The 22,077-nt window shown below is 44.6% G+C and overlaps 1 protein-coding gene across 6 annotated transcripts; it reads right to left on the bottom strand.

The window, feature by feature from the left end:
• Positions 1 to 2,661: 2,661 nt before the first annotated feature.
• On the bottom strand, positions 2,662 to 20,772 carry Trim6 (tripartite motif containing 6). 6 transcript variants are annotated; one of them, XM_005380095.2, is made up of 12 exons: positions 20,383 to 20,772; positions 19,200 to 19,443; positions 10,809 to 10,874; positions 9,589 to 9,722; positions 9,317 to 9,421; positions 8,167 to 8,644; positions 7,612 to 7,707; positions 6,811 to 7,041; positions 5,641 to 5,663; positions 4,314 to 4,414; positions 4,005 to 4,031; positions 2,662 to 3,782 (listed from the first exon to the last, which is right to left on the bottom strand). In XM_005380095.2, exons 6-12 carry the CDS (start codon positions 8,587 to 8,589, stop codon positions 3,217 to 3,219), a joined length of 1,467 nt encoding a protein of 488 aa, XP_005380152.1. In that variant the 5' UTR covers positions 8,590 to 8,644; positions 9,317 to 9,421; positions 9,589 to 9,722; positions 10,809 to 10,874; positions 19,200 to 19,443; positions 20,383 to 20,772; the 3' UTR covers positions 2,662 to 3,216. The 6 variants fall into 6 exon arrangements, with proteins under 6 accessions (XP_005380152.1, XP_013367448.1, XP_013367449.1 ...); XM_013511999.1 differs by having other exon boundaries at positions 3,603 to 3,717; XM_013511994.1 differs by lacking the exons at positions 19,200 to 19,443; positions 20,383 to 20,772 and adding an exon at positions 15,422 to 15,504.
• Between the last annotated feature and the right edge of the window lie 1,305 nt (positions 20,773 to 22,077).

The raw sequence follows: 22,077 nt of genomic DNA, 5'->3' as shown, positions 1-22,077 counted from the left end.
ACAGGTGTAGAGAGGGATGGGAAAAAGAGGGATTAACAAAGGGTAGGGGGAGACTTCTGACGAGTCAGTATATTTATTGTCTTGATAGCGATAGCTTCACTAGTCAAAGCTTATCACGTTATACATCTGTTTGTTTGTTTTTGAGACAGGGTCCTGCTATGTAGTCCAGGCTGGACTTGAACTTACTACTTAGCCCAGGCTGGGCTACAAACTTGCAGGGATCCTTCTGCCTCAGCCTCCTGAGGGCTGGGATTATACGCTTGCACCATCATGTCCAGCTTATACTTTTGTATGTGTAAAATATATGTCGAATAAAGGTGGTACGAAAGCTACCCTTACACACACACACACACACACACACACACACAATCTTTCCCTTTAAATTAGAATCGAATTTAAATGCCACTTCTAGCAAGGACTAACTTGTTGAAAAATATTATGACTATACTTGTGTAGAACTCTGGTGATGATACTTGGTAAAATAGAATGGAATAAACAGCTACAGGAGAGAAGCTGGGATCCTGAGTGCTCCATACTGAGAAGAGTTAAAGTTCCATGTTCTCCTTTTAGAGTTCACAGGGCACTGTGGCTCCACCAAAATTTTCCCTGCTTTAGAAACCTGATCATATATATATGGCTAAAGAATTAAAATATCCTCCTTTCTTTTAGGAATGGCCACATGGTTATTCTCAGCAACAGAAAATAAACAGACATTGTGAATCCTATTTATGAGCTAAGAGTTTAAAAAATAAATTGTCTCAAGGTTTTATCCTTTTGCTCTCTTGATGCCAACAATGTCCCAGCACATGGTAGAGCCAAGTATAAAGTAAATCTCACAGGAATGCCACCGGCAACAGAGCCATTCATCCATTGTTAACAGTCAGGTTAGATTTCATACATGGACAAGAAAATCTTTAGTATTTGATCCATGAATATGTATGTATTTTAAATGTAAGTATTAAAAATTTATTTTTAATAGAAGTTTGCAACACTCTTATCATACCAAAAAGTCAAAGTGAGAGGCCTCTGCCCAAGATCCCTCAGGAAAAGGTGTCAAGGCTGCCTGCTTACACTAATAATTGTCCTCAAGTTTTAGTTTGTGCAGACCTTCCCCAGGTATCTCAAGTTTCCAGCAAGCACTTTGCTTGCATGACTATCTAAGGTCATTCCCAGCATATCTGGATACACCTCTTTGGGTTTTTCCAGTGAGCTTCAGGTTTACTCTACAGTGGAGAGCTGAGTACTCCACAATGAGAAGAGGAACCCAATTCCTTCTGCCTGGAACTCACTGCGTGGGATAGTAAGTGGTAGGGGAATATGATGGAGGCAGATCTTTCTCCTTTCTAAACCTACAGCAGCCCATCTGCCCATGCCACCTCCGTTCCTATTTCTTCCAGTTGACACATAGGTCAGGACAAGGAGTACACATGTGGCTGCTGGGCTTCCACAGATTTGAACTTCCCAATCACTCTCTTCTGGAACAAACCAGCTGTAGGCTTTTACTGTAACCTGCATTTCTCCTCAACCACAGACACAGTGCTGAACCAGGAGGCTGAATCAGTATTTCCTCAAATCTTGAGGAACTTTCAAGTGCCCGACCTAGGGGTAAAGGCAGGGGACAGACCCCACGACCTCTTCATCTTCAGAGAGTCTGCACTTCTGCATGTGTTGAGGTCTTCTCTCCGCCGTTACCTTTTATTTTCTCTGCCTTAGTGTAGATGCGGGAGGAAAGGGGCCCTTGTGAAACTGAACGTGGGTCTTGTGGTTCCTTCTGTACTCCACTCCACGAGCTGTCATTCTGGCCGTTCTTAGGGATGGAAATTTCATCACAGGCTCAAGACCACAGTTGTCAAGAATAATGTGAGTCAAGTATGTGATTGCAAATTTTGAGGTATCTACATTAGAAAGTAAAACAAAACAGGTGAAGTGAATAAATTTTATTGAACTCAATATATCCAGAATACTGTAATATATAAAAGTTGTCAGTGAGATGTTATATACTTCTTGTGAAAATTCAGTGTGCACACTTGACATCTCGATTGAGACTATTCATTTGCATCTGTCGTGTTCAACAGCCGCCCTGGGCTCTTGGCTACATCAGAAAACCAGCTGCCTCCCCTCCACCTTCACACCCACCTCACTTCTTTTATAGTTGGCTCAGAAAACGCACAGACCCTCCTAAGTCATAGCAGCATCTTCACCACTTGTGTTTGGGCATGAAGAGAAGCTGGAATAAACTGGCCTGTCCCTAAAAGGGTGTTGGATTAGATTTTCTCTTCGCATTTTCTCAAAGAGAAAAAATTTGCATTAGATCGATCATTTTCTTCTTGCCCCTCCATTTTTAAATTAAATTCATTTGGAAGGCATATTTTCTTTTTCATTTTTCGACTGCTACCCTTCAGTTATTTTTCTGTCTGTCTTTCGGAGGCAGGGTCTCTTTATGTAGTGCAGGCCATCTCTGAAGTCATTAGGTAGCCCAGGTTCATCTTGCACTCGCACTCCTCCTGCCTCAGCCTCTGGAATGCTGGGGAGTGCAGGCATACACCACCATGCCTGATTCACATCCTTAAACTTGGGCTGAAGGTTGTAGCAGAGGTTATAGTGAAAACTGAAGTTACAATTTCTTCAAGTTGAATTCAAAGCCATCAAAATTATGATTTGTTTTAGCAGCCAATCTTATATTTATTTACCCAGTAATTTCCTTTGCTCATTATTACACTTTTATAAAACCTGATAAAGATACATAAAATCGTAGGTCAACTTCTTTTGCACACACAAATGAAAACAAATAGTAAACAATGTGTTATCAAAAATAAATCTACCTTTGCATGTAAAAAATAAACATATCAGGGCATTGTGGTAGGTTTAACAATTAAAACAAACCAATGTACTTGAAACAATAAAAACGACAAATGATTATCTCTCAAAAACTGTAGAATGAATTCTGTTGAATTCAATGTCTCATTTAGTACAAAACTCAGCGAAGCAATCGAAGAGAATTTGTTACATTTCACTCCCTGCACCAAGGGTGAAATGCCCGAACTTCCCCAAGCCCACCTTCACATGATGTCAGTGATGCTCAAGATCATGGCTGGGTGCTTCAGTGAGTTGCAAAGAAAAGGGGCGAGAACTCAGAAAACAGAGATGAGCGAGGCGGCTGGCTCACGAGCCCCAGGGGGAGGGCACCAGTCTGCAGTGGGTGTGGGTACAGAAAGTTCAAGGTCCTGGGCGCCTCAGGGTCATTGGGACCACGCAGTCGCAAGGATTGAAGTATGGACAAAGGGCTGTGGGGAAATAGTACTTGGAGAAAGTGTAGATGGGCAAGCCATGGTTCGTGACATTATAAAAAGACACCGTGCCAGCCTCATAGTCCAAGTAAACCCCAATGCGGCGGGGGGGCACGGTCATGGAGAGCAGCAGGGAGGTGGAGGAGTCCTCGTAAGCTCTGTATTCACGTTTGTGCTGTAAGCCGATCACCCAGTATCCGGTCTGTGGCTGGTACCTGGAGTAAGTGTTCTGACTGTTAGGATAGCGGCTGCAAGCAAACGGAGGCCCTGTGGAATTGCTGCACACTCCCAGGATCCAGGCAGTCTTCTTCGTCACGTCCACCTCCCAGTAGTATTTTCCTGAGGAGAAGTGCTGAGAGCCCAGGATGCTACAGTCATAATGTTCTTCCAGACGGGACGGTCCGGTCAGCTTAGCACCCACGAATCTCACCTGTCTCCGGTTTTTAGACAGCACAAGATTTAAATTAGCAGAGTGTGGATTCATGGTCACGTCCACTGTAGGAAAAGGTATACAGCATTAGAAGAAAACCATGCACACGTGGGACCTGTCACGCTGAGATGAGGGGACAGAGGAAGTGGCTGGGGGGAAATGGAGCCAGGCACGGGCAGGGGAGGCAGGGATACCTCAAACCTGAGGGAATGTGGGGATGCTTTTGAAGAGGAGCACGTGAAAGGGATCAGACAAATTAGTTCAAGGAAGCCATGGTTTCTACTCACCCCAGTAGCTCTGGACGTCGGTGAGCTCTGGAAGAATCAAGATGAAAAATCACTGACTAGAACCAGTGGCTCGGGCCTGGTATCTCTCTCCTCACCAGACTGAAGAGAATGGCGAGGAATGCTGTGCGAATGAGATCTGGTAACTTCACCCCTCCTTCAAGACATACTGCATCTTCTTTAGCACACTATGTCCCTCCCTCTGTGGCCTCCCTCACCACCTCTATCCCCGAACACCAGCTCTACTCGCCATCCGATTTGTTTCTTACCAGTACCATCATTCCACATCCACTCTTTCTGGATGCTCCTCACCTCGAAACACTTGCAGCATCTTTTTCAGATCTGGGGCTCGAAAGGCACTTCTCAGCTTGGTGGGGAGCACTTGCGGCTTCCTCAGGGCCCAGAACTCACTCCTGAAGACGACAGACCCTCTGAGCCCCACAATGCTAACCTTGGGTTCTTCCAGCACCCCTGTCCTTTGCCTCCCTGGCCTACTGCGAACGTCAACACTCTTCCCTGAAGATGTGCGCATCGTCCTGCAGAAAGCCCTGGCACTGGGTCTGAAGACTTGGCCTAGAAACTGGCTTCTCACCAGCTATAAGGCTCGGGAAGGTTTCACCTCTTGGAGCCTCATTTTCTTTGTGTTTTTTGTTGTTAGCTTTTACAAAGTACGATTAATTTCCCTTTTTTTTTTTAAGTTCTAGGGATAGTAGGAGCTGGATTAGGATAAAGCCTGGAAAATCCTTTGCTATCTCTAAAGAAGATGCAAATACTTAAAATGTTGGTGCCCCCTCTGAAGGCCCACCAGGAAAGACTGCAGATGTCTGGGCTGACAGGAAGAAGAGCAGGAAGCTGGTGCTGGGGCTTCGCTAGTGTTAAATACTCCTTCAGAGTCCAAGGGCTTGGGCCCCAGCTGTGACCAGCCCAGGAGCAAGGCCTGCAGCTGGAGAAAGGACATGTGCTCATGCACAAACTCAGAGTGACAACAGGCTCTGAACTTCATGTTTCTTTGAAGAGCCTGAGGGTGCCAGGTGTGTGCAGAGCTTTAGATGTCACCTTGTTGGATGAGATTCTAGACCTTGTGATAGACAAGAATTGAGATCCCTTCCAGGGTGAAAACCACTCTTCTTGTGCCTCAGGTCTGTGTTTTTACTGGAATAGAAATCACGGAAACCTGAGGAAAGAGGCAGCAATGCCTGGGCTATTCCAGTGTTGGTGCAGAACTGGAAGTTTAAGGCAAATTTTCCTCGGAGCAAATTCTCAGACCTTGGGAAAGAAAGCCCGTGGGAATTTCCTCTGGATAAAATACACAGGCAAAGAACATCCCTGTGTATACTGAGATAGCTATAACTATGAAAACCATTGCTGAAAACAGGTAGAAGACTGTGGAAATGGGGTCATGTGACAGGACACTATGTGGGTCACTGACACCACAATCATTTACTCCCAGTGACCCAGCATCCGAATTCCCCTAGTGTGGAAGCTAGTGCGTTTCCATTATATACAGTCCCCAGATTCTCCTAAGATGAGCACTGAGACACTAGTGTCTGCCCTGTGATTTTTTTCCTTCTGATCAACTACAGGATAATCGCAGTGTCTGGCAATCTAAAAGCATCACCTCACATTTTCTTATACGTACCTTTGGGTGAGATCATTCACATCCTAGGAAGAAAAAGACAGATTAAATCAGGAAGTAGTAGGCCAGCTCATCCCGTTCCTACCACCCCATGACATGACAGCAATATAGAATAAATAATCCAAATGTGGGGGTCACAAAGGAAAGCTGAGAACTTTGCTTCTCCCTGAAAACCCATGGGAACGCATCAAAAAATGACTCAGTTCATGGTTCCTTTATTTTTTCTAAGTGTGTGTGAGTAATGTTACATATTTGTATCATCTGCTACCTGCCATACATTGTGCCTGGGCCTGGACTGTGATGACAGGGTAATGGTTTCTGTCTGTGAGAAGCTCACGTTCTATTGTGGTGGCTGAAGCTGTTAAAGTACACAAACTAAACATATGGTTGTCTCTTAATGTCATCTTCCTCTTACCACCTACCTTACCACGGATTTCACATCGAGTCTTCATTTTCAACGTGTTCAAGAGAGCTGAGGGCTCTCTCTCATGATTCAGATTTATCCACTGACCCCGCAAATGAAACACAGACAGGGGTAACAAAGAAGGGCTGGTAACTACGTAATCTTTAAGAACTTGCACTTGACATGTTTTCCTTTGACTCAAGTGGACAAACAGCACAGGACAAACCCTTAGTCCAGCATCCCAGACAAGTGGTAGCCAATGAACAGTGGTTCTCCGCTGGGGTGGGGACAGACGGATATGCTTCCCATGGGCATGCATGGCAATGTCAGGAGGGGTTTGAAGGTCATGCTTGGCTGGAACGGTCCTTCTGAGGTTAAATGGATAGAGGCCAGGGGTGTTTCCAAATAGCCCCCTACCAGGTAAAGGAATCCCTTACAACATTTATCTAGCACAGAACATCAACAGTGCTGAGACTGAGGAACACTCGTGTAGAGCACTCCTGGATGAAGCACATCTTCTCCACAGTATCAAATTAACTTCTGGGCGACCAGTCCTAAGTGGTAAAAAAATGGGGCTCTGCACTCTGAAATTATCTTACGCTTTGTCCCTTGACCTCTGCACAGTTCAATAGGGAAGAGGCCTAACAGGGCCAAAGGAACTGCTTTCTACCCTCACCAGGATGTTAGTTCTGTGTCCTGCAAAGGAAGGAAAGTTGCTTTTTCCTTGACCCTAGTATTCGGGGGATGGTGTGAAGAGTCCCAAGTCTCACCTGCAGCAGATCTACAGTGGACCCCTGGCACCGGAACTCCAGGTCTGAGATGAGCTCTCTGAGGGACTGGCTCTGGCGGATCACTTCACCCTCAGCTTTCTCTAGAATGCTCAGCCCCTTCCTCTCTTTCTCCTCCAGCTTCCTCAGTTCCCGCTGCTCCTCTTTGTCCAGGATGCTTCGCAGCTGATTAAACTCTTTCTGGATCCTGTGTCTCTCAGGCTCCATCTGATTCTTCAGCATCAGGGAAGAAAAAGAGGCTGCTATCTGGCGGCCTGAGGGTCTCCTCGACAGGGGGCGGGTGACTCAGGCTGACCACTGCTTTCACTGGCAAGCAGGGGTACTGCCTGTGGAACTCCATCTTCCCTTTTCCTCCCTTCTGCTCTCCCCGGGTCATTGGCCCCAGGCTACCTTATCTAACTCTTTTAGATACAGGCTATGATTTCCACGTGAGGCCTAGACTTCAGACAGCCTAACCTCTCACGGCTTTGCATCAGCATCCTCTACCAATTGTGAATACTGAACTAGCATTTTCGGAAGAACAAAGAGCCTGAAATAGTAAACTACAATCCATAACTATGAATGAGGCCTTGCTTTACCTCCTATGTAACTGAATCAGAAACCCAAGTTGTTGTGTGATATATCTGCTCTCTAAACCCTAGTCTTGTCCTTGTTGGAAGGTATGCATTGAAGTCCTTCCAGCTGTAATGTCAGAAGAGAGCGAGAGAGGACCAGGCTACTTTGCCCTCTGGTCCTATGCCTTGGCTCCTTTCCTAGGACACCCTAAGATGAAATCTTTCTTGCCTTCCAGGATGCCCTCTTCTCCCTGATAGCAGCTTTTAGTCTCTCAGCTTCCTCCTCTTCTTTCTTCAACTTCTTCAGGGACTCCTGGAACATTTCCTGGAAGAAAAACATCAGGTCAAGCAAGGTGACGATTTAAGCTGTCTCAGTAGCTAAACATGGACCAAAGTAAGAATCTGTGCTGATCTCAGAAGAAGCCAGTCCTGTCCTGAGAGGAAAAACTGTGAAGACCCAAGTATCTTTTAAAGACAAGTGAAGGGACCAGCAGAAATAGGTTGGTTTTCTTTCTGCCGGGGCAAGAACCTGACTCCAGAGTATTTTTACTGCCAATGTAGCTCCCACACTCAACCCACCAGACCTCATTTTCATCCCAAGCAGCTCCTTCTACTCAGTCTTGTACCAGGAGTAACACCCCTACTCTTGACCAGGAGGGCATTTCCTAGGTTCCTACTCCAGGTAAATGAGAGGAAGAAAAAGAGATCAGATGGGAGCACAACACCAAGTTAGAAATCCCCTGCCATGCCAGACCCCATTCCTCCCTCTGTCCCGGGCTCCCACCTGGTACTCTGGGGCTACCTCCGCCATGAGGAACGTGTGGTGACCGTGGTGCTCCTGAGAACGCTCACAAAGCCAGCAAATGAGCTTCCCGTCCTCCTTACAGAAGAGCTGGAGTTTCTCTCCATGGTATGCACAAAGAACGACCCTTGGTTGCTCTCCAGGTCCCAACACAACCTCTCTCAGCCTCTCTGCTATGTTGGCCAGGTGCCGGTTAGGCCGGAGGCTCCGGGGGTGGTAACGGGTCTGGCACACAGGACAGCTGCTCTCTTGTTCTTGGTGGCGCCCTGATTTCTCACTGTTCTCTGTGATGCAGGCTTGGCAGAAGCTGTGGCCACAGTCTATGCTCAAAGGTTCTGTCAGGAGCTCCAGGCAGATGGGGCAGGTCACCTCCTCTCGGATGTCCACTAGAACTCTTGAAGTCATTGTAGCTGCTCTCCTACTCGGCCCGGACTTCTAAGATGGTTCTGCTTATGGAAGCCTAAGTAGAAGAATAAAGGAAAAAGCATTAGGATATGAGAGAGACCTGTGCGGGGAAAAGAGGTCAGACACTTGGGATAACAAGAGCTTCTCCTTCCCATTTCTAACACTTTCATTATCCCAACTCAAGAAATACTAATTTCAAACGTTATTAAACTACTGATCATGATTTTCATTTACTCTTATTGGCTGGAGGGACAAACAAGAGACCCTGGACAGGTGGGGCCTTGTGTGACCCTTCATTTGCCTGACCTCTACCTTCCTCACTAAAACACATTCTCAATATTAAAACTACCGAAACACACTGCTGCCTCAGGACTTCTACCTTTACTACTCATGCTCAAGGGAGACACTTTCTCCCGCTGTTGCATGGCCCACTTCTTGCATGTCCCTTAGCAGAAGGGTCTGCTCTGCCACACAATCACTCGCTGTACACCTACGACATTTGGTTTTCCTTATTCCTTCCTGATATCACAATTATCTGAATCCCCCCCAGTGGGATGCTAAGCCCCTGAGATCAGACACTGTTTTTTGTTTTTTTTTTAATTCATGGTATCTCCACAGTAGTCACTACAGTGATGGATGCACAGGTCCTCAACTTTGGATGAATGAAAAGGTAGAACGTCACCCTCTCTCCACAGATGATCAGACTTTTTGAGTGAACTTTTTTTACCTCTTTGCTATCATTCGCTGGTGTCTTATCTCCAAAGGCAAAGATGTTGGTGGTGAGGACCTGCCCGCCTCTGTTCCATACAGCCCTGGAATTCCTCCTGCTCACCTTCTCAGGAAAGTATAAAAAAACAGGAGTGACTATAAAAAGGAGAAATATTCTAACACTTCTGTAACTAGTTGAAATTTCATGCTTGTGGGGGAGGCAATACTTGGGCAAAACCCAGGTCTTTTGCAGTGAGCTACATCCCCATTATTTTTGAAACAGAGTCTCACCAAGTTGCCCAGGCTGGGCTCAAACCTGTACTCCTCCTATCTCAACCTTGCAGAGGGTGGGATCACAGGCGCGTTCTCATGTTTTCTTTATCCCTCATAGGACAACTCCGCATAAACGTACGCATATTCGGTCCCTCAATAAGGAGACAGAGACAATGACTGACTTTAATATTACCATTATTTGAAATCATAGTGAGCATGTATTTTTGGCTTTTTAGGAAAATCTGTTTCCAGCACTGAATCATTCTCACTGGAAGACATTTGTTGCTTAGCTGGAGCTGGGTTTGGGTTACCAAAAAAAAATAAATAAATAAATCAGAGCACACTGCCCATTGATGGTGCAATGACTCTGGCCCCAGGACAGGCCACAGGATGTCTGGGAGCAGGTGGAATTCCTTAATTCGTCTCTGACTGGTCCCCAGCAAACGCAGATGCACACTGATACAAAATGATTCAAAGTAGGCTGCAGACCTATAAAACTACCAGTTCTTCCTCATGCTGCACGTTGGGCAGATTTAAGGAACTCGAACTTCCTGCCAGTAACAACACTCATATTAGAAGAAAAGGCCTGAGAAAGTGCCCCAAAGAAAGAAGCTGTAAGACAGAAGCACAGTTGAGCAGGGCTACTGTGTGGTACCCTGGCAGGCACAAGTGCCCCAAGGTGGGGCCCGAGTGCTGCCATCTAGAGTCCTGTGGTGCTCCCTCACATCCTGGACCAGGATCCCACTCCGTCCTGCTTAGTAAGAGCAATGCAATACCCTTAAAACCCGACTTTATGGCTATCCCAATGGGAGGCAAAGTGGCTAGTTCACATGGCTGAGCAGGTATTTGAGTATAGACAATCAGGCTACAGAGCTGGGGCTCTGTGTGCCTCTTTACCTGCCTCTTCTCCCTAAAGGGTACAAAATGTAATTGCTGGCAAGTGAATAAACTGAATGCGTAGTTAGCATTACTAATTGGTGTTACCTTTCATCTGAGGAACTGTTAACATTAACCACACCTGCAGAAAGCAAGCATTTAGTTGGTCTGTTAGTATCTCTGGTCACAGCCGCATCACCTCACTTAGCACAAACACCATGAGGGTGTGTTGTCTTTGTTAAATTTGGGTTACAAAGGCAGAGGCCCAATCTCTTCTTTGCTTTCCCACAGACCCAGGAGCCTAAAAGTGCACCTATCACAAGAAATGAGAAGCATGATTTGAATTTGAAATTACAACTTACTGCTGATATTATAGCTGGGCTCAATGTTGGCAGTGCAGTAGGGGTCCCATGTGCCAATTTATGAAACTGTAATGTTAAAAAAATTGTAGTCGTATTATGCATACAATTTTAATAGAAGCATCCCATCTCCCTCAACAGACACATATCCATGCTTTCAGTTCGGGCAAAATTTCACTCAGAATACACTTAAGGAAGAGTTTCTGCCTCATTAAAATGGCCCAGAAAAAAATCCATCTATAAAAACACTAACTGGTCAAGCTGGGGATTTAGCTCAGCAGCATAGCACCTGCCTGGCATGCGCAAGGTTGTGAGTTCAATTCCCGAAACTGGGAAACAAACAAACAAAAAAACCAAAAACACTAACTGGTAAAGGGACAAACTGTGCTATGTCACACAACGGCATATTACTGTTAAAAGACATAAATTATGAGGTGCAATGGAAAACTAGTGAATGTTTAAATCCTAAAAATTTATTATAGTAAAAGACACATTGCCATTAATGCCTCTCAAAATATTTCTCCTCTTTTAGAACACATTTATCCCATTTTTCTTGTCAGTTTTTGAAGCAGTTCTGGAAGTCCTCTCTCTGAGTCTTTAGTGGGATTGTTGTGGCTATATCCATGTCCTGAATTAATTCAAACCATTTACCATTCATGGGCATTTTGACTGTGGGGAACAGCCAGAAGTTCCATGGTGCCAGGTCTGGTGAATAAGGTGGATGAAGACACCTGTTAATGTTTTTATGAGCCTGTCTTCCAGCTGGATGGAAATTAGAAGTAGCACTCACAATACTGTATGTTTGATCACACCTCGTAAAGCTATGGTAGAAGACCTCGAGAATCTTTTCAGAAAGCGATGGTACGATGAGATAAGTGTGTTTGAAGAGAGCGGGTGTATTTTGAAGGAGATGAATGGCAATGTGTGTTTTTCTGGAATACACTTTTAAAATTTAAAGACCGGCTGCACATTTTGATCCTGTCATGTTTTTTTTGCAACTCTTAACTGGACTTATTGTGAATCATAATCAGGAAGCGGTGTGGAACAAATCATTCAGAATACTTCACCCTACCATATAAGTTATTTTATTTCTATTCAGTGAAAAAGAAGCCATACACAGATACTGAAGTACCGTATAAACAGCCTGACTGGTTAGGGTTCCTACTGTCTTACTGGAACGCAGTTCTGTCAATGGCTGAGACCCTGCTACTTGTTGTAAGAGTAGGTCACAAACTGCTTACAATGAAGCCAGGTCACAGTTTACTAAATACGATGAACTCTAACCCAAACTTAAAATGTAGGTAGGCAACTTTAGAAGCAGCTTAACATAATCAGTTAAGTGAAACTGCTGATACATACAACAGGATAAATCTCAAAAGCATTATGCGACATGAGATACCAAACAGCAAAACTGTATGATTCTACTTCAACAAAATCCCAGAAAAGACAAAGGTACAGCATTTGAAAGCACATCCTTAGAATCCAAGGCGCAAGGGTGTGAGAAGAGACAAACTGCAAAGTGTCATGAGGAAAAACTGAGGGTAAAGTAAATGTCCTTTGCATATCGTGAGTGCAGGTAGTCACGCAGTAACCAGCAGTGCAAATGGAACTTTAAAACTCCAAATCTTTACAGACAAGTGGCTTCTCCAAACTTCCTCAGGCCCAGAGCATACATGGCTCCCCGGAGCTCTCCTCAGCCCAGATGAATGGGCAGAATATGCAGCTGCTGGTACCAGGAGGTCAGGCCCAATTTCAAGGTTAAGCAAGGAGAGCAGAGGTCCTGGGTCCAGGAAGGGATAAACAAGCCTGAATATGTCCATTGTTTCATGGTGTTTCTGGACTGCACACGTGCCCAAACAGAACTGCATGCTTCAATCTGTGACTAGACAGATACAACTGTAACTCAGTATAGTTGAGAAGAAGAAAAAATGGCGGAGAAGGGAAGGGGAAGAAGGTAAAGAAATGGAGAAAAAGGGACAGCTTGGTTTCTGATCCTCTAGCGTGAATTAGAACCATATTGTCGAATATAATAGTTCTATGCAGTTAGCGAGCACTTGGAAGAGTGGTTAATCAGAAATGATCATTAACGTACGCAATACATATCAGAGTTTGAGGATTTATTAAGAATAACCCAAGGTATCTCATTAATATTTTATAATGCTTTCGTATGCTAACACTTCAAGTGCACTGGGTTCAATAAAATATATTAAATTTAATTTTACTCATTGCACTTTTTTTACAAAGCTCTTAAGAAAATTTAAAATTGACTACAGGGCTCATTTTCCATTTCATTAGCTGCCCATGTTTTTTCTTTTTCTTTTTTCCCAGTGGTGGGAGATTGAACCCAGAATCCCATTCATACTGGGCAAGCACTCCAGCACTGCACTCCACCCCAGCCCACCCCCTCCCCCATCTAATATGTTGACCCAGATTCTTGAATGAAAAAGATGCTGTAAGAGTTGATGTCTCTTGTCAAAGGGAATAGCTGAGGTTGAAGGAAGGAAGCAGTTGTGAAGGGAAGGAGCCCAGGGCTGGTGCAGGTTTAAGTGCCCAAGTCCACACCCAGCAAGCCCTTGACGGCCTGCTACAGGCCAGCGCAAGCCAGAGACCAGGGAAGCTGCTGGTCTCCTTGGGACCAGTGTGGATGGGCGGAGAAAAGGGAGTCTGGCGGCATGAGGGGTGCAGACCTGAAAACCCTGGGGTCTGAGGACCTTCGAGGGTCAAATTACAAGATGAAAGTGGCCAAACGCCTGACTAAGTGGGATGGGAAGCAGAGGCCTGAAAAAGGTATCTGTGGTCTGCAAACCGATGGCTTTGACATACACAGGTGCTCTTTATCAATTCAGAGCCTGCACTTTAAAAATGACCTCCGAGATCACTGTCATGCAGATTAAGGCTTCAGAGGTACTCAACTACAGAAAGGATCTTTCTTCCCAGGTTGATACAATACAGGGGCCAAAAAGCCCTAGAAAGATGGAGGAGAGTTACAGACGATGTCATTCAGATCTGAAGCAGTAGCGCGGAAGCACACATCCTTGTCAGAGTGGGTTTCAGGGCAAAATTCAGTGACTGACGGGTCCGCGCGGCGGCGAGGGGCTCAGGAGAGGCAGAGTGAGAGGGCTGGGCCGCCTCCCGTGTATGCAGGGCCACAGTCCACCTCACCTGCTATCTACAACTGATCTGACAGCACCATTAAGAATTCCAATTGGAATATGATCAATTTCAAATGTTTTTAACTTCAAAAATTATTTCCTGTGCATTTCAAAAACTTAAGAAAATAGCTTTGCAAATTCTTAAAATACTGCCCTGGACAGGTTTTCTTTTCCTAAAGTCAGTGTTAGTTTTTTAAAAGTTACATTATAAAATTGTTCTGTACTTGTGGTATCTTTTAATTTTGTTTTTTTGCTATTGGGAATCGAACTCACAACCTCGCCCTTGCCAAGCAGGCGTTGTGCCACTGAGCTATATCCTCGGCCACTGAGCTATATCCTTGGCCCCTGCGATTCTTAAACCTTAAAAGTCTGTTATATTTTAACTTGTTTAGATGCTACAAGTAAGAGTTCATATTCTTGTTTAACATATGCATACTTAGCATATTTTATTCCCTTGTATATTATTTCAAAAGTATTTTGATTGTCTTTTTTTAAAGCTAGGCACAGAGTTCTTCAATACGATTAATTTGAGTATTTACTATGTCAGCCATTCTCCTATGTGTTCAAACATTTGCCCAGTTATTAAAGAAATTCTTAAATTATACACGTTACTCTACCCATTTTATAGACAACAGTAATGAAAGCTCAGAGAGGTCAAGCAACAGGGCCAGGGCACACAGCCAGGGTTTGAAGTGTAAGGGCCAGAATTCTTGGCTGGAACGCCTATAATTTTAACCCCCACCCCCTTCCTCTGTCTCAATTGACTGATTAAATTAAATAAAATGTTCCCCACCTCAGTGAACTCACTCACTGTGAGAAAGGCCAAGAAGTATCTATATCTTGAGTTCCGACAGGGACATGGCAGCCGCAGAACAGCGGGCATCCCGAGGGATGCTCCAGATGTGAGTAGCATCTGGTGATCAAAGTTCTTTAGGGCAGTCCGAGGAGTTTTACGTTGCCTTACCCACACTTGGCTCACTTCCCTTCTGAGAAAGCCGGGAGCCGCTCCTATGCCGGCCTCTGACCTTTGCGGACACCCGGGGTGGCTCAGCCCCCAACTTCCTCTGGGAGAAGTCCGGCCTCCCGGGGTGAAGGGTAAATGGTGCTCACTTCCTGGAGCAGCAGAGCTGGGGCTGGGGCTGGGGGAGGGGATGCCTGTTCTCGCAGGCCACGCTGGACAGGAATTTGCCGTCCTTCCCTAGAGCAACCCTTCCAGAGCCGCTGTCCCTCCATCCTTTAACAACCAAAAGCAGGCTTTGATCCTCACCGCCCTTTGCCAGCCCAGTCCTACCTGCGAGGGTGCCTCTCTCTGTTCCTTGCTCAGACTTGAACCAACTCAAACTTCGAGGCACTCGGGCACTTTCTCCACCCTGGACCCCGGCCCGCCCTATGGAGGGAAAGTGTCGCGCTCTTTGTCCCAGTGGGCGCAGCACAGGCTGGCCAGAAGTGGACCTGCTCACTAACCTGGAACCGAGGCCTGGATCAGAGCAGAGGATTTGCAGCCTTGCTGCAGCCTTGCGGCAGCTGCTCCACCTCCACCACCAAAGCTGGAAAACCCAGGGGGAAAGAGGCGGGGCTGGGAGGAGGAGGTGCTCGGCTTCCCCGCGGTCGGGCTGCGGGTCGACCCAGAGAGCCCCTGCCGCCTAAGGCGTGGGCTGCTGGGCCACCAGGCAGTAAGCTGGATCCTCCTGGTTTTTGTTTGTTTGTTTGTTTTTTGTACAGGGGAATCGAACTCAGGGCCTTGTGCTTGCCAGGCAGGCGCTTACACCACTGAGCTATCTCCCCAGCCGCACCCCGCCCCCCCGTTTTTTGATGGCAGCAATGCAAAGCAATGCAATGAACAGCAAATCCTGTGCCCCGCCCCTCAGAACACCTGAAGCCCTGGGGATTCACACTTGTGAATCGGCATCGATTTTCTTTAGCTTTTCCAACCTATCAGCTCAGTTAACACTGTGAACACACCTATACTTCTTACTAAATTTATTAAAATGTCTAAATAAAATATCTGCAGCTATGAGTGAGCAGAAGGTAACCATTTGGAACAGTGGCATGTTTTGCGAGATCATTAAAATTTATCAATTTAAAATTACATGTGTGTATGAGTACTTGTGTCTGTAATTTTAACCTATGAGAGATCACGAATCAATTTCTAAACCCTTATACACATGGAGATGAAAAGTTTATAGGGCTGGGCGTGGTGACGCACGCCTGTAATCCCAGCACTCAGGAGGCTGAGGCAGGAGGATCGTTGTGAGTTTGAGACCAGCCTGGGTTACAAAGTGAGCTCAAGGCCAGCCTGAGCTGCATAGCGAAACCTTGTCTCAAAAAGAAAAAAAAAAAAAAATTAAAAGTTTATACAGTTTAGGAACTGCAGATACAGGTTTCAGTGGTCTACCAATGGTGAAAAGAATAATACAAAACATCCTGTCCAGGGACTCTGCCCGGGTCAGTGTTACCTGGCTTATAAGGTGGTTGGGAACACACAGAGGGAGAAGGGCCTGGCAGTCAAGAAAGCCAGGGCAGAGGCTGGACAACATAGGTCGAATGGGGCTAAATATCAGGGACTGCTCTGAACAGTACCCAAGCAAAGAGAAGGTCACTGGGCTCTCAAAAGAAGCACAGACACGTGTCACTATTCTAATGATGGCTTATAAGACGTGCTCTGTGAGTATCTTAGTGCATTCAGACTGCTATGCCCAAATACCCTCAACTGAGTAGCTTATTCACAGCAGAAATTTATTCCTTGCTGTTTTCCAGGTAGGGAAGTCCAAGATCAAGGTGCTGATAAACAGGGGGTCAGTGAGGGCCTATTTCCCGGAAGTCACTTTCTCATTGCTTCTGCACACAGGGACAGAGACAAATGGGCTGTCTGAGCCTGTTTATGAACTAACTCATTAATCTCTTTCAGGCAAGCTCTGCCCTCATGATCTAAAAATCTCCCCAAGGCCTCCTCCTGATGCAACGCTTTAGGGGTTAGGATTTCAACATATGAAGAGGGGGCACGACACAGACATTCAGAACATAGCGCAAAGCAAAGTTGTAAAAAACATGTGTAAGACAGCTTTAAACCATTTATTGACTCTGTATTTCCATAAAAGAAAAAAAACCCTCCATCATGAAGAGAACTTTGGAGGAGAGCAGGAACAGTGCACATCATGGTTTATGGTGAGAGGGCAAATTCTATTCTGTGAGCCAAAGAAATGACAGGAGAGAGAGGCTGGTGGGAGACAGACCAGACAGGACAGATTAGGTGGTCCCAAAGGAGCCCTGAGCTTTTTACCTTAAACTTCATAATGTCATGGCATTAAAAGTTTTTAAAGGAGTAATAACTTCAGATTTGCACTTTGAAAAACAAATTCAGATTATAGTCAAGGAAGTGTGGGAAAGATTCAAGAGGAGAAAATTTACAAACAAAAGAACCACTTAGGAAGTATATATGATTGTGTACTTGGGGCTGGGGATTTAGCTCAGCGGCAAAAGCACCTGCCTGGCAAGCACAAGGTCGTGAGTTCGGTTCCCGGTACCGGAGAAAAACCAAAAACCAAAAAAAAAAAAAAAAAAAAAGAAAAAAAAAATGATTGTGTACTAAAGACCTGGATGAATCTGAGATGGTTACACCTTGGAAACACATATATTGTAATGGGGTGCCTATGGATTACACAGAAAACACCTAGCAGGACCCTTGTTCTGAACGTGCAAAAACAAACTAAAAAGCCAGATAGGTAGGATCAGATTTAGTTATTGGTGCAGAATTTCAATGGCTAAAAGGAGGACAAATGAATAAATAATTGCAATGTACTATGCTAAGATTCAAGGTGAAAGAGAAGATACTTATCTCAAATTCACTGATCTTGATCATGTTTTCCAGGGGCTATGACCCTACAGAATCAGGACATAATTGTAAACATTAACCACCAAGGGATGCTGGTGTGAAGAATTCAACAAATAAATGTTCAATGACAAGAGCAGCAGGAATGGACAAGAAAGCTAGGTAATCACCAGAAGTTTGGACTTTTTCAAAATGTGGTTGTATTAGTCAAAATTCCTGAGAGAAAAGAAGCAAAATATTACTTATACATAGGGTCAGAGATTTATCGGAAGCTATGGCGCCTGTGATTATGGAGACCAGCAGCTACAAAATCTGCACGGTGGGCCAGCAGGCTAGAGACCCTGAAAGAGTTGCAGTTTAAAGTCCAAAGGCCATTTGCTAGCAGCCTTACCTCTCTGTGATGGGAGGTCAATCTTTTGTTCCACTTAGATCTCAGAATGAGATGGACCCACCTTATCTGGGCAGTTGATTTCATTCAAAGTCCACTTATTTAAATGTTAATCTCATCTGAAAACATCTTTACAGAAACAGCTAAAATTATGTTTGACCATACATCTTAGTGCTATGGCAAGTTGATCTGTGAAATTAGCCATTAAAGTAATGCAAAGCAATTGAAACATTTTAAATAATTATCTAATTTCCCTTTCTAATTAGGAGAGAGCCCAAGATTCCCTCCCACCCTGGAATCTGACAATGTAAAACTTGGTATGTAAGTAGTGAAGGCTGAAGCATGGGACCTAGGAAAAATAAAGCATTTACCATTCTGGATGAATGAAGTGGATTTATTTTAACATTTTATTCATTAATGCAATCTAATGTTGAATTTATATTACTAATGCCAGGGTTGTATAGGGTTACCTGGGAAATGGAAAGGAACTAGGTTTACCACCATTAGCCATTAGGAAAATCTAAACTATAAGGAGATACCACTTCACATCCACTAAGAAGGCCAGAATTGAAAAGGCAGATGATAACAAGTTTTGGTGAAGTTTTAGAGGCATTGGGATCTTCATACATTGTTGGTAGAAATGTAAAATGGTATAGTCACTGGCAGTTCCTCAAAGTGCATACAGTTACCATTTGACTCAGTAATTCTACTTCTAGGTATATATCCAAGGGAAATTAAAATATAATTCCATGCAAAAAAATTTTACACTAATATTCACAGAAGCATTATGCCAGGAACAACCAAAAAGGGGAAACTGTCACTGGCAAGCCCGACCCTGTGTATAACAGGCTGTTACTTCTCAGTCTTGTGCCTTTAAGGAAAGAATTTGTGAGCACAGTGTGGTATGCATGCCTGTAATCCCAGCATTCAGGATGCTGAGGCAGGAGGATCACCTCTAGTTTGAGGTCGGCATGGGGTATAGAGTGAATTAATTTATTGTAAAATAAATATGCAGTGAATTGTACCTTCAAGTGAGAAGGCAGGCGGTGCCATAAAAAAGCATCTGCACGGAGTGTGAGTTCAGGTATCACCGAACTTTTGTTTTATGCACACAAAAGTTACTTCTGGAATTCAGGGATGTAGGCTGATTATAATGCTTTTCCATGTTTTTCTTAGAGGTTACTTTAGAATGTCAGTAACTCAAAAATGTCTTCCTTGTCATTTTCAGAGGGGCAGTGCTCCCTCAGAGGGCTTAATCAAATCAAAAACCTAGGAAAAGAAGAAAAAGTTCTAATCAAATCAGGTCCCAGACCAAGATGGAAGGGACTTTAAGGAGTATTTCCTCTTAGGATACCATTGGGCCCTAGGCTATGGCAACCAGGAATGCTGTAGGTCTTGTTCTAGAAATAGAGGCCTGGGTCTTTGGGTGTGAGAATAAATGATTATAAGGTCTTTGATTCTTAATTATAGCTAGCAACACACGTTGTTATGGACATTCCTTTGCCCCTCAGGCCTGGTAATGTCTGTTTGCCTAACAGAAACAATCCAAATATCTACCAACTAATCAATGGATAAAGAAACTGTGGCAATACAGTCTCATGTAATTCAGCCATAAGCAGGAACAAGGTGATGACAAAATGGATGAACCTTAAAAAAACATTAGGCTAAGACCTAGCGTGGTGGCGCAGGCCTGTAATCCCAGAACTCTGGAGGCTGAGGCAGGAGGATCTCTGGGAGTTCAAGGCCAGACTGGGCTGCAAGGTGAGTTCAAGACCAGCCTGAATTGCATAGTGAAACCCTGTCTCTAAAAGGCAAAAAAAAAAAAAAAAGAAAAAAGAAAAAAGAAAAGAAAACAACCCCCCGAACCCCAACAACAAAGAAAAAGATTAGGCTAATAAAAGAAGTCACACACAAAAGATCATTATTATTATAAGATACCATTTATAGGAAATACCCAGAACAAGCAAGCCTATAAAAACGGAAAGTGGATTAATGGTTGCCTTCGGCCAGGTGGTGGGGCGGGAGAAAGGGCTATATCATTTGGGGGGAAGGTCATGATAATTAATTGTCAATGCTAGAGAGGATCTGTGAATATAATTGAAAATGGAATTGTATATAGCACTTTCAAAGGTGAGGTGAATTGTGTAATATACCTTTAAAAAGTTCTAATTAAAAGAAAAAAGAAAGAAAGAAAGAAACTGCTCTTACCTCCTGGAGCAGAAAGAGGAAATGTGGGTTCCCTGTTGGTCACTAAGCAGTCACCCGATGGTGGATTTTTAATCCAGGTTTCCGTGCTGCTTCTTCCATTGCATTTAGCTTCCCGTTTCGGGCCCTGCTGGACAGGCGCCTTTTACAGCCACTTCTTGGGCCGAGATCACCTTTTCCAGGCCGGCCGCCTAAGCTTGGGTCACACTTCAGCAAAATTCAATACACTTTTCTCCCCAACACCAGCCAACTGTTGAGGTCTTTTTTTGCTTAACTACAGGTAGTTAGAAACAAAGGAGCGGGGGATAAAACCCGCTAGAGAAAGTGCTCGTACGTAACGTACATAGGTCACTTTCATTGAGAAAGTGAAGGCCCAGGTCTTGCACCAACTCCCAAGCCCTTGCAGATCTTGACCGGAAGAAGAAAGGGCTTGAGGCGGGGCGGGGAGAAGACAAAGTCCCGGATGCGGAAGTGCCTTGAAAGGAGTGGAAGGGCCAGAAAAACCTGTGGCAAGGTCCGAGTTCTAGTTGTGTACACTTTTCAAGTGTGGTCTGTGATTTGTTCAGGAATGCTGCAACACCAGTCCCGGAGTACTCGGAAGTAGAAACATGTGACCCAGGCAAAGAAAAAGTGTGGCGGAATGGTGAACACAAAAGTTCGTGTTACCACAGGCAAGTAGATATTGATATTGAAGTCAAGCGCCCCCCCTTTTTTTTTGTCTTTTTGAGACAGGATCTCGTTATGCAGTTCAAGCTGGCCTTGAGATCACTTGGTAGCCCAGGCTGGCCTCGAACTCGCAAGGGATCCTCCTGCCTCAGCCTCCCGAGTCCTGGGATTACAGGCATGCGCCACTTTACCGCCCGGCTGCCTCATTTGTATATGCTTTCCCCTGACAATTTAAAATACATATAACTAGCAAAATTGAATTGAGGCACACCAATATGTGTAATAGTTGATTAAGCATTGATTAATTTTGGTTTTACAGCTTCCCCTCACTCCATGATAAGGATTCAGTGATTTTTTTTTTAAAGGATTTAAATATGTTTGTAAGCACTTTAAAAATTGTGGAGTTTTACTGTTTGTTTTTTCACTGTTTTTCTTCCGGTACCAGGAATCGAACCTGCGACCTTGCTCTTGCCAGGCAGGCCCTTTGCCGCTGAGCTAAATCCCCAGCCCGCTACTGTTGTTTTCTTAAAGCAAAAAAAAAAAAATAGCCTACAGGGTACTTGGCTGTGCTGTGGTGAGCAGGTGAGGTCCATCTTACCCAGAAAGGGAGAGAATTGGTGGGGTGATGTCCCAGAAATCAAGAGACTACTGTGCTCCAGGGAGCTTCAGCTCTGCACCTCCTTCAGCCTGCACATTGGCATCAGCTGGAGCAGACAGCTATGCGTTTTGCTGTAGTGACCGCTCGCACTGATCTGACAATAGGCAATGCCGCTCACTGCTTTGAGACCACAGGGAACACGGCAATTATATGTGTTAAGATGCAAGAAGCTCATTTGAGGATACTGGTACTTAATCCTCTTCTGGGAAATTTGCCTCCAAATTTGAAGCTGGAAAGTCACTGGAATAACTGAAAAAAAAAAAACCAATACATGGCGTTCTAGATTTTTGGTACGTGTGTTAAGAATTGTGTACAAAGTGAAATGTCTGTACTGATCCTCAACACAACCAATAAAATCTCAAATATGGAAGACA

The sequence above is a fragment of the Chinchilla lanigera genome, unplaced genomic scaffold, assembly GCF_000276665.1.
Source record: "Chinchilla lanigera isolate Chin_1 unplaced genomic scaffold, ChiLan1.0 scaffold00013, whole genome shotgun sequence".
Classification (NCBI taxonomy): Eukaryota; Metazoa; Chordata; class Mammalia; order Rodentia; family Chinchillidae; genus Chinchilla; species Chinchilla lanigera.
This window is presented reverse-complemented; position numbering and strand designations above follow the sequence as displayed.